Here is a 16,829-nt window from a genome sequence, read left to right on the forward strand (position 1 = left end):
TTCATAACATGAACTGACACAGGGCTACCAGTTTGTTGTTTACCACAATAAAGACATCATGTAGGAAACATGTTAACACATTCACTGCCAGGCCAGCAATAAATTTGACATTGACGTCTTTTTCCGTCAATGGCAGTGAATGAGTTAAAATTACCAAACAATGGGTACAACAGTAAAAAAAAAAAAAAATCCAGCCTCCTTTACAAATGGCAGGTGTCGTGTCAACAGGCAGGATGTATTCCACAATGACAAAAAGGCCTTCAAAATTAAAGCATCCCAACCTGACAGCAGTCACACCATGCTTCATTTGGTACGTCACTTTTATTTTGAAGGTCTGATTTTTGATGAGTTGTTCCTGAAAGTTTGCAAAGTGGAATGGGCCTTGTCATTTGTTTAGGCCAGGTGCTCTGGCAGTTTTCAGATACTGCAACCTGACGATACTGCCTCGACCCGCACCCTTGACCCGCGCCGGGTTTACCATGTGACCAGCATGCTTGCTCACTGCCTCTCAGGCCAAGCATCCATTGGCTACATGTATTATACAACTTTATACAAGTCATGTTACAATTAGCTAATGCTAAACCCGGGTGATTAACCAAGCCCCACTCCCCCTTCTTTAAAATACTTTTAGTTTTTTTTGTTTTGTTTTTTACATTGTTCAAGGTCCACATTTAGTCCGTTCCAGTTATACGCCATGGAAAGAAATGTCACTGTATGTGAGTATTTTAAGTTAAATTTGCCCTGAAATGATAACTCGTAAAAAAATAAAATAAAATAAAAATTGACCCAACATATATATCTATATATCTATATATATATATATATTTTTTTTTTCAAACCAGACAATCTGAAAATGTTGCAACAATTACAAGGTTTTATTACTCCTCCATCTTAAAATCCTCCGTACCTTGGACATTTTTTCCCCATTGGTAAGCTTATTTACATTACATAATCTAGAAGTGTGATTACCCCCCCCCCCCCCCCCCCATGTTCTTTATAGAAGTGATTTATTTATTTATTTTTTTGTATTGACACAATCTACGATACGTGATTATTTTCAGTTGAAACTGACCTTTTAAATGAAAAGTCTTTACAGAAACCTATTTTGACCCGAGTTTTGAAAAATTCCAAAATGTCACAAGTTGCTATAAAAAAAAAAAGGAGGATTTTTGGGCCGATCATCGATAAGTTTGAAAAGAAAAAAAAACAACAACAACAAAAGATAAAGAAGCAATGTTAACAATTTTATATTTAAACTGCCTTCATTCATAGGGGATCGAGACATGCCTGGTACATGAAAATCTATTATTGACGCCAATTGAAATGCATAGGGGGGAAAAAAATAATAGAGCCAAAAATGTACCTAAAAAGCAAAAATACAGTAAAGCAAAAAAAAAAAAAAAGTATTGAAAAAAGCTGAATAAAATTCAGCAAAAAAAGAAAAAATTATTTTGCTTAAAATCCTCCATACCTTAGATGTGTTTTGTTTTTTTTCCCCATTTATGGTTTGCTTATTTCTTTACTAAAGTGTGTTTTTTGTTGTGTTGTATTGTGAATTTGTACAAAAGAATTGTCCAGCAGGCAAGACGGTTGTCCATTCCAGTTTGACAGAAAAAAAATGTCACTGTACGTGAGTATTTCAAGTTGAAAGTCACCAAATCCTTCCTATTCGAACTCAACAGTAGAATAAGTTTGGAAAAATCCCAAATTGTCACAATCAGTTTTTTTTCTGTCCTATCTTAAAATCCTACGTACCTTGGACATTTCTTCCCCATTGATGTGTTTTTTCTTATTTACTTATAGAAGTAATATTGTGAATTGGCGCAATCTGCGAATTGTCCGGCAGCCAGACGGTTGCCCCACAGAAGATGAATTCTGTTGTGATGGGACGTTTTCTTCCAGACGGTCGCTCTACTCTACTTCGGCTGAGGCAGACACTCACCACCGAGCCTGGTATGTTTTTGAGGTTACGTCCGTTGAGGGATGGTTTTCATTCGCGGCTCATTTTCATTGAAAGTGTTGATGTAAAATTTTATGCTCTAATAGTAAAGACAATATACTAATGCAAATGTACATTTCATGGAACGACATATTGAGCAATTGATGACAAAGTTTGACAACAAAGGTGTGAAAAATGATACTGCCTGTAATGCAAATAGTGATAAGAAAAGTTGATTTTCACAATGACTATTGATCCATATTTATGAAAATGGCCATATATCATCGCTGCTGTTAAAACCTGTCCAAATTTGGTTGTGCAGAAAATAAGAATCGGGATTTAAAAAAAATAAGGTATTTGATAATGTAAAACAATGCATCTCTACTGATGCTCTCTATTAATGGCTCAGCAAATGTGCAAAAAGTCAGTTTTTGGAACTGGAACCCCAGAGATAAATTTTGCATGAAGAGTGATGTTCTCTTCTGTTGGTGCCATATAAATAAAATTCAGTCATTGTTTTTCAAGTTTTTAGGGAGCACAAGTTTTTACATTCCATATTGGAATTACTTTGAAGGATGTTTAATCTCTTGACCTTGCTCACTACTCCCTCCTTGGCCAGTCTGGCCATGTAAATCAGGTTATGTAATGAAAATGTTGTTACCATCAAAGGCCCTCATCCAGAGGCCACCCACACTCCCTTCTTAAATACACTTCCTCACATGATAAATTCCTAACCTTGAATTTTTTTTTTTATTATTACCGCCATTTGACATTTACTAATGTTGCAAAATGAAATGAAAGCAGCATCACAGAACATATCTGTATTTTCCCGGATTATCGTTGGTGAATCCATACAAAAGTGTTAACATCTGTATGTCGAGCCCCTGGGTTCTATTTTTTATTTTATTTTTAAAGAATACTTCACTCACCCATTTTCAGAAGTAAGAATATTTTGCCTATAAATGTAATATTTTTAAAATGCAATTAATACCTTTAAAAAAAAAAAAAAAAAAATGCCACTTGCTGTCGCCTGAAGATGACATCACACATGCACAGGAAACTGGTAACAACCAATCATTGCTCAGTTAGCTAACATCACATGATCAAACCCAGAAAACAGGTGAAAAGCCATAAGTACTAGTGGTACTAGGTATCGGTGACAAGAGTTACTAGTATTGATCTGAAAAAAGTATCAACATTTTAACTTTTTAATATACAGTACCATTGTAATCATTTTAATATGATACGAAACATGAACCATGCCTTTAATTGTGTCCTTTCCAACTAAAGAATGAATTAAAATAAGTATGAATAATTTCAGGCTCAATTAATCTCTGCATATGTGCACGGAATATTGAGATCAAAATAGCTGTTTTAGTACATTTAAAAAAAAATATATATATTAAATTGTGATTCACTTGTGCACTTGTACCTAATCAAGTGTCCACTAATTCAGTCTAACCATTTTTCTGACTTGAAACATGTTTACAAAGGTTTTATTGTTACAGAATATGAAGTTTGTTATTTCTGCCACCACCTGAACTCATCACTCTTTTCCCAGGCATGCGGTCAACATGTTGGTCAGGAATACTGTTGCCTTTTCAAGGTCCCGTGATTGAAATGACTCCCATTTTTTGTGTGCTTTATTATAAAGCGATGACATATATGAACTTTAGTTACATCCTCCACATGTGACGTTTGCTCAGGAGCATGAAGTATTTCTCCTTGAAGGACTCCAGCGTTGATGGATAGCCTCCAGTTATGTGGCTCTACAGTATGTGTGGTCTTGTATTCGATCACAATTATCTTAAATCTAAATTTATGTATGCGAAATGGGGCACACACATACGGCTCATTCCACAATATTGTGTGTTCATGTTTGTTTACGTTCCGCCCACTCCGAACGTTTATCATTATTCCCAAAATGTGTTTGTACACGTGAAGACTTCCCATCAATGGGAACCACACTTGTCCAACCATGATTTTTTTTTTCCTTAATTCACAATTGCTTGTTTCAGCTGTGTTCAGGCACAAACTTCCCACACATAGCAGACCGCAGGTGTGCTTGGACATCTTGAGTGGTAATATAAATCCACGTGTGGCTGTGCTAAAGAATTGGACTCGCTTATCTGCACCACCGTGAAACCAGCAATGTATTTTTGGCTCAACTCACCAGATTTTTTTTTTTTAATCGTTATTTATTGTTGGCTCTCCATGCTGTCAGATATTAGAATCGCATACCAGCAACACTTATTATTGCCAGGTGTTCTATTTCTTCCCTCCACATGTCCTTGAGTGTCACCTGCAGAGGGGAATAATATTGTCTTTAGTGCAGATTTCTGCTTTTTATGTCTTTCCGGAAAAAGTCTCCAAACTCATCAGTGTCGAAATATGCAAAATGTAGGTTTTTAGTTTAATTTAGTTTTCCGAATGTGTCCAAAACACATGAGGGTACTATTTACAAATGAAGTCTTGTATCGATTATAGGTGGCAAATCCTCAACAGATGCTACATTGTTAATAGTTTTGGTTGTGTGTCACTCATCTGTGTGCTCTCATATCTCTCACAGCCGCTTCCTGTGTGCCATCCATTCTCACTGGTGGCTCGACTCTTTGTAAACATGAAAAAGATGCGCTGAGGGTCCTATTTGGACTTGATGGGATTTTCATCCTCTGGTTATGTAAGTAAGTCTATGAAAAAAAATGCCTTTATGATAACTTTCCCACACCAAAAGTCACCAAGCACAATCATCCTGGTGGAAATTGACATCTGGTCAGAGAGAAAATCTTTAGGAAACATGGGATTTGGTAATCATGTCTAGCTAAAGTAAACTCATTTAAAAAAAGGTTTAAAAAGTAGTTCCCATAAAGACACAACAAATCTGCCATTTTGGTTTGAAGCGGCCATTTTAGACTGACAGTTGGAAAGGTTTAATATTGCCTGCATTTTTTTTTAGGTGGATGGAGTCGATTGTCGAATAATAAGTTCCGCAAAGTCAATTTAGAGACAGACTAAATTCTCTTGAATTTTATGATGAAGGGGAATTTTTGGCGAGATACTGTTTTGCCAAGGAAACAGTTTTGGACCTTAAAAGGAAGACTGGTCCAACTGTCAGCCATAATTGTGACATAATGCAGCTGCCAATCAATATCTTTCTTTTTTTAAATGCTGTTGGTTGTTTTCTTGTCTTCTATTGTTTGCCCATATTGCTCCATTAATTCGGTCTGCAAGTTCATTTCAAAGGAGGAAAAGTTTTAGATGCTCTGCCGAGCCAAGATCACATCAAGTACATAAGTAAGAGTTAGGCTAGCATTTTTGCTAGCTATCTAGCAAACTTTGTTGTATTCCACCAAAAGCATATTGCTCCATTGTTTACAGAGTAAACAAATTGCTAAAGCTATTACTACCCTTCCTGTCCTGTACCTAATTATGTTCCATAGGAACCTTGTATAGGCCTACCTCTGTAATGTAGCAGAAATTTTAACACAAGTATGCTAATAACTTTTTACTAGCTCAGCTGTCTGTGACCCAGGCAAAATGGATTAGCAAACCACTTCTTTTTTTCCCCCAATAATATGTTCAATGCACCCCCACTAGTCTAATTATAGCATCCGGATTAATATTGTATTTGTGGAATATTAATTAAGCAGCAAAATCCACCTGTTATACATCTCAAAGGGCGGCCATTTTGCCACTTGCTGTCAACTGAAAATGACATCACAAATACTCAAGAGCTCAGGTAGCGACCAATCATGGCTCACCTGCTTTTCTGAGTTTGGTCATGTGACATAAGATGAGCTGTGAATGGTTGTTGCCATTGCAACTGGGATGTCATTTTCAATTGACAGCAAATGGCAAAATGGCCGCCCCTTGAGATGGATAAAAACAGGTGCTTAAACTCATATTTCACAAATTAATCAGAAAATAGTAGTTGGACGAGTGGGGCAGCATAGAACAGATTTTCAAATAAATTTGGGGGTTGAGTTAGCTTTTAAAAATGGTGGCAAAAGTTGATGGCTTTTTGTTCATTCGCAAAGGACACAAATTTTACCGAACAAGAGTTGCGCAAACATAAACAAAAAATGCCAACAAATCACTTCCATGTTTCATGAAACAAGGATATGTAAACATGTGGACTGCATTTCTTAAGTGCTGAATTTATCTAGTCAATGAACAAAGTAGACTCACTTGATTTGTCTTAGTGGGCCATCTAAAATGATACAGCGGGAGTGTCTGGCCTTGAGTTTGACGCCCGTTGTGTAATTAGTTCTTTTGATGTTGTTTTATTAGGGCTTCTTGCTGCATTACACAGCACGTGGGTGGTTTTGCACCTTCCACCTGCACCCGCCTGTTAATCTATTCCTTCCTGTCTTTTGGTGTGTGTGCTGGCTCATCCTCCATGTTCTCGTTCACACAGACCAGGAGACAGGACAACAATGTGAAGCATCTCAAGGACAAGCAGGGCTACAGGAAGATAAAAAGCCAGTTTTCCCAGACCCTGACAACCAATACCTTGGGTAGCATCCTCCCGTCTGGTCACTCCTACTGCCGCCTGCCATTGCAAGAAGCCATTACCGAGGCCGCCGCCACTGTTATCGTGTTCAACCCGCCGCCGTCCATCCAACCACAGATCTGAGATGTCCTTTACCTCCATTGCCGTGATGGCACTGATGTGCTCCTCCGCGGTGATTGCGTTTGTCCTGCAGCCCCCCAAGCAAGAAGATGCGATGGCACAAAACTCCAACAGCAGGTTGGCGACGCTCTTAATGATGCGCGATGTTCTTTTTCTTTGTATTGTTGTTGCGATCATTGGTGGGTTGAGTGTTGTTTCCTCTGAGGTGTTATGTTTTTAAGAGTTGCACGGTGGGACACTTGAATGCTCTTTCAGGGCCGTTTTGGCGCACAGGCTGCAGGTGTCCCGCTCTTGCTTTACAGATTGCGTGAGAATCAGTTGACACAACAGCAAATTGGAGCGGATGAATGAAAAAGCCAGTTTATAACTTTATGTTGTTGTATCTAAATGTAGGTAAAGGTGATGTGACAACCCAATAATTTTCTAATGTGTGTATGTAAGCTCGAAAGAGGCACATTTTGCTAATATACATTTCATAATATTAAAAATAATAACATTAATTAAATATATAATACTACAGTTGTGTTTTTAGCAATATATTTTGCGCATAAATTAATGACGTATGTTTCCAAATACTGTAAAATATCTTTGTTTTTTTTACTATAGCTTTGGGCAGTAAGTTTTTTTTTTTTTTTTTTTTTTTTAAACCATTATTTATAACACATTCTTGCTTATTAGCAACACGTCTTTTAGTAGAAATATTTTCTTTTATATTCTAATAGGCGTTTTGTACAAAATATTCAATAGAAAATCAATTTAAATGAATTCCTCTATATTAAAATGTAATTTAATTTATTTATTCTAATTTATTTTTTAAATTATCTGTTGTTTAATTCCTTATTCATATTTTAATTAATCTTATATATACTGTATTTATATAATTTATTGATATTGTAATAATAATGTAGATTTTTATTAGAATTAATCATTTTAATATTTTAGGTTTTTTGTCATTGTGTGTCATTGCAATATAGTTTATTTTCATTATACTGTATTTCTTCATGATTTAATTATATGTAGCCTATATATAGTTTTAAACGCAGGCACATATATTTTCATTCATATTGTTTATTATAATTGTCGTATTTTATTTACGTATATTTGTCATATGTTCTTTTTTTTCGTTTTTTTAATTTTATTTCTAATTTTTATTTTCTAACGTTTTCAAATTTTATTTTATTAATATTACAATATATAATAAATAATGTAATAGTTTAGTTTTGATTTCTTACAAGTTATACAGTTTTATTTTATTCAGTGTGAAGCAAATTTTTTTATTTTATTTTGTTATTTATGTTTATTTTATTACAAGTCATATGTTCGAAGTAGTATGTTAAGCTAATGCTACATGTGTGAAACATTTCCCTGCAAATTATTTTGAAGTGACTGTTGCTGTCTTCGTGCAGGTGCTATGGTGAGTCTTTGGAATCCATCCGGAAGGAGCTCCTGGCTGCTCTCAACCTGCAGGCCGAACCGCGGCTGCCAGAGGGCGCCATGAAGCAGTGGAGCGGAACTGCCGAACGGCTCAAGCCTGTGGCAGGTACAACAGGAGCGCACATGTTGACATTGTGAAACCCAAGAGTTTTGATGCCCAGTATCTTCTCTACTTCCGTAGTTTCTTCCGCCTCCTCCTCTGATGATGGCCAGAACACCTCAGGATGCTGCGCAGAGACCTCAGAGGTTTCCATGACAGGTACACACAATGGATTCTCTCCAGTTTCGAGTTATTTTGTGCTTTTTAAGCAGCTTTTTACCTTAAGTACTGCTGTCCAGTATGAAAAAATATTTAAAAAAAATATATATTGACATTACACCAAAGCAAAAAGTCAAAAATCTGTCTAATAAAATAAACATTTATTAAACAGTCTCACAGGATGTTCATTCTCCTGGCTTGGAGCCGTTTGAACTCACTTCATACCAAGCAGCAGTTTGGAAGACAGTCAACAATTTTTCAAAGAACAGGCTTCAAGCTGTTTATTGCCACACCAATTTGAATTTTACTGTCAAAGTAAAATAAGAGTTGCATAAAATAAAGTTAATGACGTGTATTCAAAACAAAACAAAACAAAAAACACAAGTTTGCCATATGTCCACGAGCATAATGCTAACACTTAATGGGAAACGCCATGGACAGGCTAACAAACTGTTATTTGACCACAAACAGTGGGACGTCACTTGTAGATTGGCAATACAGTAAATTGCTCAGTCATATTTTTCATCCATTGCGGGGGTGCTGAGGCTAATATTATTGCTGCTGCTGCTTCAGTCAGTTTGGATTGTCTCTCTTATTAATAGAATTTCCATTCATTTCAATGGGAAAAGATGATTTGAGATTAACCACAGAGGTTCACTGTGTTAATTCATCTTCCCCCACCCGCTTCAGACCTGGGCTGGAACAATTGGATGATCTATCCCGAGACGGTCACCTTGGTGCACTGCGCCCCCTGTGGCCATAGCACGTCTTGCAGCCCCAAGGCCAACGCCCCCCAACGTGATGACTTGCAGGTGTGTTTGTTGCAGATGATTTGCTGCCTCCTGGCTGTTTTCTTTTCTTTCTTTCTTTTTTAACTCCCACAACCCCACCTCTGAGTGTTTTGAAAGCGCAGCCAGCTGCCAATAGATAAGCCACAGTGTTGCCAATTTAATTGTTGGAGCGCTGCAAGTCTCGGCGCTTCCCAACCTTAAGGAATGCAACCTGGCAGTACAAGTAACTCGCCAATGGCTGCCTGGTTGTCATTCTTTCACCTTGTTTTGGTAAGTGCCACATTGGAAATGCAGCAGAATTTGTGTTAAGTTGATCAGAATAAATCCATTAACTCTGAAGATAAGTATGCTGAAAATGGATCAACCTAAATGACAAATAAATGATTCATTTTAACTAGATAAATGCATGCAACCACATCATGCCGATGTACAGTGGATAGAAAAAGTGTACACACCCCTAAAAAAAAAAACATTAAGACCTAGAGAAATCACTTAAAAACCTTTTTGACTATTAATTTGTCTTAGAACCTTTACAACTCAATTGAATAAAATGTTTACGGTTTTGAAACTGGGGAAGTAAAGCAACTGAAAAACAGATTGTAGAGATTATTGGTGACATTAAATTAAATAATAATAATTTACTTATTTTGCCATTTTTTGGCTGTCAAACGTTAATATTTTGTCTATAGTAAATTTGATATTTTCATTATTTTTTATGTACAATTAGTACCTTTAAAAACACATTTTGCAACTCGTAGTCAACTGAAAATGACATCACAACATGCTCAGAGCTCAGCTAACCAATCACAGCTCAGCTTGTGACTGTCACATGACCAAACCGAGAAAGCAGGTGAGCTGTGATTGGTCTTTGCTTGAGCACTACATGTGATGTCATTTTCAGTCAACAACAAGTGGTAAAATTGTTTTTTAAAAGTATTAATTGTACGTGAAAAATAATGAAAGTCTCAATTTAATTATAGACAAAAATTATTTTTTTATTGCTATAATGAGCTAAATAAGTGAAGTATCCTTTTAATGATTTTTAAAAAAGTGATTTATCTTGGTTTTGTTAGTTTTATATTGCAAAAATCTGGCATTTGAAGAGGGGTGTGTAGACTTTTTATATCTACTGGATAGCAATAAGTAACAAACTTCATGATTCTCAGTGTCGTTTGAATTATTATTATTAATAGTTTTAAATTAGAACTCTTCTGTGTGTTTGTGTTTCTGCAGGTTCAGGCACCATGTTGCCAGCCCACCGCCCAGGAAGCGGTGCCCGTCTTGTACATGGACGAATGGAACACCGTGGTCATCACTTCCATGCACCTGACCCGCCGCTGTGGCTGCCCGGCCACCATGCAGCCTCCTAAGGAGTGAAGTTCGACACCTTTCGCGCACCACAGTTCCCAATTTTAAAAACGCGTCAATAGCTTCAGTACTGCCGTAATATTGCACTGTAAAAAAAAAAAAAAAGATAATCAATGAAATAGATTACAGCATTTAAAAAACAACCTCTCAAAACCGACCTATTTGGGGACCCAAACCACAGTTTGAGCAACCTGCTCCCTTCACTGAGGTTATCTTGGGAGAACGTGGGAAACTCGGAAAGCTTGCTTAAAAGTCTGCATTCCTGTTTCTACAAACACCGTAACAGTAGATCCTCAAACCTTCATACTATCGCGTTCACCTTCTGGAAAAAAAAAAAAAAGCCAACTATTTGCTCTTTTTGAAACGACCGCATCATGTCACACACTCGGGATTTATTGCCACTCATTTTATCCTTGGTCAGATTTCCATGGTGTCTGGTGCAGCGGGTGCAGTACTGAGTGTTCCCTTCAGAAATGTGCAAATGTCCCAGAGCCAAACAGTCTGCTTGTCTGCTCAAAAGTCAGGAAAAAGAAGTCTGTTTGGTCGAGTGAATGCTTAACAATCTATACAGAAGCAAATTTGTAGTTTTTATGAGCAAACTTGCAAGGGAACTGTAATCTGTTTTATTTTTTATTATTATTATTATTATTTTTTGTTTTTGCTATATATAATGTGTTCTTCTTTTTTTTTTATCAACACTGTCCAATGAAAGGCATGGATGTCCTTGTTTTGTCTTTTCTTTAAGGTTTTTATCCAAACACAAGATAACTATAAGTACAGTAAATAAGGGTTAAGATTAAATATGACCACTAGGAGAAGCTGGATATTTGAAGACATTTTGCAATAATATTGCTGATATTTTACCTTTTCGACCTTTCTGAAATAAAATTTGAGGCATTACATTAGGAAAATCAAATTGAAGACTTTTTGAGTTCAAGTTTAAGACAGTCGGTAAATAAGATAATCAAATTAAGGCCTTTATTGACACAGAAGATATTTTAAAAGCTTTTTTTATGATCACTTTGACCACATTTAAGACTTTTCCTCCACTAAATATTCACAAAATTTTTCTTTTTCTTTTTAGACACATTTAATAATTGGTCATCATAAAAATTGATTTGACCCTCTCGTGTGACAAGTGTCCCTCTCTGAAGAGATTCCTAGTCGCCCCCTACTGGAGACTTGAATGGTCTTTTGTGGTTCGGTAAAAATAAAATAAAACAAATGTGCTTCTTAGTGGACAGTGACCGTATAACCGATAATTTGTTCCAGCTCTCTATACACTATCAAGTGGTGAGCTAAGTTGTTTGTTTGTTTTTTTACACTGGTTCTAATTCCGCTCTCACGTTTTTAAAACAGCTATACGTCACATAAGTATTTTTCTTTGACTTGTAGTGTTTTTATATATTCATGTTTATGTATTCATAGCACATCAATTTAACCTTGAGTTCGCGATTCACTGCTGCCATTTCTTGTTTCAAAAATAAAGACTCTCAAAATCAGCTTCTCATGTTTTGTTTGTGCAGTCTTTATGGATTATTTATAGAAGTTTGTAACAGCATTTCAGGATTTCGCAGCTGCCAAACTGTTTGATGTGCAATCTCAAGGGGAAGGAAAATAGCCAAGGAATGAATGTTGGCGCCATACTCCAGGAAGCCAGCTGCTCCCCAGAGGCAGAACAACATGTTGCGCACTTCGGGATCCTCAGCGTTTTTGCCATCTGCGTGTTTGGGTTGTAAGTTCTTCCTATCTAGACTGCGCTCCTCCTAAGCCAGATATTGATCTTGCATTGAGGCAACGAACTCTGTGAGAGGACAGCGAGACCTGGCCCGAGTTGTCTGACTGATAGCAAACGGAATAATGAGGCGATATTTGGCCGCGTGGGTGTCTTTCTGCGTGTTGTCCTCGTTTCCTCGGGCCTCACGTGCTGTTGAGTGCTCGGGAAAGAAAACGTTGCTGCAACCGCTCCCGAGCCCGTTGCCGCAGCTGACGGACTGCTTGAGGGAATGCACCGATATGACGTTTGCCAGGAAAGTGCAGCTGCGGGACGAGCGAAATATACGGATACAGGACTCCATTCAAGGTAAGCGGACTGTTGGTCATTTTGGCACGGATAGAGGTTACAGATGGGAGGGGGATTTCGAGGACAGGGGGTTGCTGTGAGACTTGAGTCCAGGGTGCTAGTAGGGTTCCAGTTTTGGGTAGAGTTAGGTCAAGGTTAAAGTGTAGGTAGGGTGGAGAGGTATGAGTTAGCATTAGAGACTAGTGTTAGTGGTGGGGTTGTGGTTGGAAACTAAGGTTTAGGGTTAGAGCAGGCAAATGCAACCTGCGACTTTGGAGCCACGTGCAGCTCTTTAAACCCTCTGCTGCATGTGGCTGCCCGTTGATTGAATAATAATAATAATAATAGTTAATAATGGTTGAATATATATATATATGTATATATATGTATATATATATATATATATATATATATATATATATATATATATATATATATATATATTTTTTTTTTTAAGAGCTCAGAATTGTTCATTCGGTAGTATTACCGATTCAACGTCTTATCATCATTGCCTTTTTTTTTTGTGTGTGTGTGAATCGATTTTTAAACTTCCATTTTTAATGGAAAAATATTCAACAAAACGTCTGACTTCGGGTTAGGGTTCACACCTTGAGCATGGAAGAATGTTATATGAACGGAACATTAAGCCTTAATATTTTATTTTAATGCTGTTCAAACATGAAACAGATTACAACCTCTATAAGACTGAAATTTCAGATAAATAAATAATACATTTTCATATAAATCTTACACTCTACAAGCTTACTGATTAGTATTTTCTAAATTTGAATGAAAAAAAAATCGCAACAATCGACTTATAAATTCGTATCGGGATTAATCGGTATCGAATCGACTCGTGACCTGTGAATCGTGATATGAATCGAATCGTCAGGTACTAGGCAATTCACACCCCTTATATATATATATATATATATATTTATATACACATACATACAGTATATATATTCTTTAAATGAATTAATGATTTAAAAAATAATAGCTAAATATTTAAAGAAATAGCAGAATCCAAATTGTTAAGCTATCAAAGCAAGCGATGAAAGGGAGATAAAAAAAAAAAACTAAAAATGTCCAAAAAGTGTCAAATGTCCAAAAAGTTAGAAGAAAAGTAGAAAATCATCATAAAATGTCCATGAAATTGCCAAAACTTATTATTGATTATTATTGAATAAAAAGGCAGTAAACAAATTCTGAAACAGTAATAATAAAATGACCAAAAACAAAAGAAGAAATCCTGAAAATTACCATAAAATATCCCCCAAATTGCCAAAATATCACAAAGTTGATAGCAAATAATGCAGACAAAATGTAAATAAAAAATGTCATAAAAAAGAAAAAAAAAAAAAAGAAAGAAAGAAAGGGAAAAAAAAGATAAGCAGAAAATCACCATAAAATGTCCATGGTACAAATTGCCAAAAATGTCAGAAAATTGATAGCAAAAAATGCATTAAAACTGTAAGTAAAAAATGTCTTAAAAAGAGATAGAAAATTACCATAATATGTCCATAAAATTGTCCAACATGCCAGAAATTTGACAGAAAAGTAGAAAAAAAAAAGAAGTCATGATTGGTCATTACCTGAGCCCTGAGCAACTGTTGACAGCGAGTGGCAAAATAGCTGCCAAATTCCACAAAACAATGTTAATCAGAATGTGTTGTTTAATAGTGGGGACATGTAGATCCAAATAGTTTGAGCAAAATGTGATATTTCAGAAGTGTACGTCAGACTGGTTTTCCTTTTGCATTAATCAATTGACAATTCTGAGAAGTTGACCATGCATGAAAATAAGTGGAAAGCTGCCGCTTTTTCTTATCTGGATGTCTTCATCCGCCTTCCCTCTTCACAGGAGACCTTGGGGAATACTGCTGGTCCACCAAAATCAAGTGCAACGTGGATGAGAGCTTCCAGCACGCCTTTGTGGTGCTGCCCATCCACAGGTCTGCCGTTACCCCGGAGCCCGTGGAGGTGAGGTGGGCAGTGAACGCTCTGCACACGCACACCGATCCCATCACCGTACCGGACGCCTGCGGCCTCCGCTACGACGTCAGCGAGCACTTTGGTCCTGGAAGGAGGGCCGACTTGTTCTGTGTGGAGGTAGTCGGACAGCAGGACAGCCCGCTTCTGACGTGTCCCCCTTATCTGGTCACATTTTGGGAAAGAAGCCCGACTCCGATATGAGACGAGGGACACTCCCAATTGGGATGGGTCCAGTCATGCTGCTGATATGCCAGTGGTGGGGGATGCGTTTTGTGGCCTTCTGTGGGGATTTATCCGAATGAATCTGTCCATTCATACCACCACTATCACGTCACAATTATAGAAACCATCTATACTATACAAAAAAAACACACAATATAACAACACGCAACTCTACATCATACAATATCTGGAGCAGGTCACAATCAATTAGTATTTTATAACATGACAAAAACATAACATATTTAAATATCTGGGTCCTAAGCTATTCATACTGTATATCAGTGATTCAGTTATATCTACTGTGTGTAAAGTTTTTGTTTTTTTTAAGTTGTAATTGTTGATGACACAATTTCATACTTCCTTGGAGAAAATCTCGAGCTAAAATGATGTATTCATGTGTAAAGAGGAGGTGTTTTTGTTGTGTTTTTATATTAGGATCTATTACTGTTTACGAATAATCTACTAGTGTATTAATTAACATGATAGAGTGTATATATATGAAGAAAGGGTCGGACTAGATCAAGTTTTGTACTTCCCCTTTCCCTCGCTACACATATAAACTGCACTATTGGTAACTTTTTTTCTTTTAATTTTTATTGTTATATCTTCTAATGTGTTTATATTAGAAGATTAGTGTGTAACACCACTCATTTTTTAATGTGTAATTAATAACCACCCCTTAATTAATTGGAAAGCCAGTACAAGTGGAATTCCAGTCGCAACACAGCAGACACGTCCGCGTCAAAATTTAGCAGTAATAAATTTAATAATAATGCATGTATTTGTAGAGCTGGGGTCAAGTTATATTTTCCAATTTTTAAAATGTGCAGAATTTCACAAGATACTTCATATTAAAGATTAGATAGCTCTTAATATGAAAAGAAAAATGCACCGAGCGGTCACCAACATCTTACAAATGTAATTATGCCATATAATGGCAGAAAAATAACCTCAACACAACTCAATATCACACTTGTTTTTTTGTTTCGGTATATCTTTTTCATTTGAACTGAATTTTATTAATTATTATTGTATCAATGACTACAAGATTAGTTTAACATTTTTTTTCCCACTTTTATGTTAACAAGAGTATGAAAATATATGACAAAAATGGTACAGTTTATTGTACATTTAGAACAGACATAAAATTTGTGATTAATCGTGAGTTAACTATTGAAGTCATGCGAATAATTATAATTAAAAAAAAAAAATAATCGCCTGATGCCCCCAGTTTATATGTTTAAACCGATGAATCAATTTTCACCAGATATGCTGATTATTTAATATATTCATATGTGCAGGTTACCGCAGACACAGTTTTGCTTGAACTTGGCCATAACAAATTTTTCTCGGACCAAAAAATCAGAAGACGGAAAAATACTGACGTAAACGAGGGCCATCGTTTTGCAGTCTGATTGGCTAAAGAAACTGCTAAAAGTTACATGGTCCAGCACTTCTGTTTCTGAAGGACCGAGTTGATTGACTTGGCGACACAAAGTCTGAAATGATAAATAAACGCATATTAGAATTTAGGTTGTAAATGTACGCCATTCATGATATATGCCACTCATGGCTTGCACAGCCATTGAAGGTTTTGTTGACTTTCTGCAATTGATTACAAAAAAACATTCAAATGGGTGGGAGTGATGGCAGAAAACTTGAAATTTAAGGTTTGTGTTACTCCAAGTCCAACTGTGTTGAGTAAGCAGCAACTTTATTGCACCATGAGTGTATTTCAATGGAGAAAGTGTTTTGTTTTTTTTCTTTAATAATAATAATAATGTAGTTTTAACTACTATATTGCAGCAGGTTGTATTTTTCTAACATTTGAATGTGTGAATTTAACAAGTTGACCCGGATGGAAAAGTTCTCGACTAAATGAATGTGAATAGTTACTGCTAGTGGTTGTTCTGGGTTATAATAATAAGGTTGTAATAATAACAAATTATTCAGGTTATTGTTTTGCTCTGTCTGATAAATGTGCTTCTGTTAAATTCATTGATGATAATAAAAATCTATGCAAGTACCTTTAATCTTTTCTGCCATACAAACTTTCTGTGTGCTTGCATACGTGTGTGATTGGATATTTTTTCTGCCGCGTTGCGTGCAAAGGAAATCAACATATG

General features: G+C 36.3%; 2 protein-coding genes across 3 annotated transcripts; both read left to right on the top strand.

The window, feature by feature from the left end:
• The first annotated feature begins 4,087 nt into the window (after nucleotides 1–4,087).
• LOC144002241 (bone morphogenetic protein 7-like) lies at nucleotides 4,088–11,926 on the top strand. 2 transcript variants are annotated; one of them, XM_077497274.1, is made up of 7 exons: nucleotides 4,088–4,202; nucleotides 4,509–4,619; nucleotides 6,357–6,689; nucleotides 7,979–8,112; nucleotides 8,188–8,265; nucleotides 8,956–9,077; nucleotides 10,290–11,926. In XM_077497274.1, exons 3-7 carry the CDS (start codon nucleotides 6,577–6,579, stop codon nucleotides 10,431–10,433), a joined length of 591 nt encoding a protein of 196 aa, XP_077353400.1. In that variant the 5' UTR covers nucleotides 4,088–4,202; nucleotides 4,509–4,619; nucleotides 6,357–6,576; the 3' UTR covers nucleotides 10,434–11,926. The 2 variants fall into 2 exon arrangements, with proteins under 2 accessions (XP_077353400.1, XP_077353399.1); XM_077497273.1 differs by having other exon boundaries at nucleotides 4,105–4,339.
• A 142-nt stretch (nucleotides 11,927–12,068) lies between these two features.
• Nucleotides 12,069–16,736, top strand: LOC144002242 (uncharacterized). The gene is made up of 2 exons (XM_077497275.1): nucleotides 12,069–12,507; nucleotides 14,351–16,736. The coding sequence occupies exons 1-2, from the start codon at nucleotides 12,285–12,287 to the stop codon at nucleotides 14,680–14,682; spliced, it is 555 nt and encodes a 184-aa protein (XP_077353401.1). The 5' UTR covers nucleotides 12,069–12,284; the 3' UTR covers nucleotides 14,683–16,736.
• The last annotated feature ends 93 nt before the right edge of the window (nucleotides 16,737–16,829 follow it).

This window comes from Festucalex cinctus, chromosome 15 (assembly GCF_051991245.1).
Source record: "Festucalex cinctus isolate MCC-2025b chromosome 15, RoL_Fcin_1.0, whole genome shotgun sequence".
Taxonomy (NCBI): domain Eukaryota; kingdom Metazoa; phylum Chordata; class Actinopteri; order Syngnathiformes; family Syngnathidae; genus Festucalex; species Festucalex cinctus.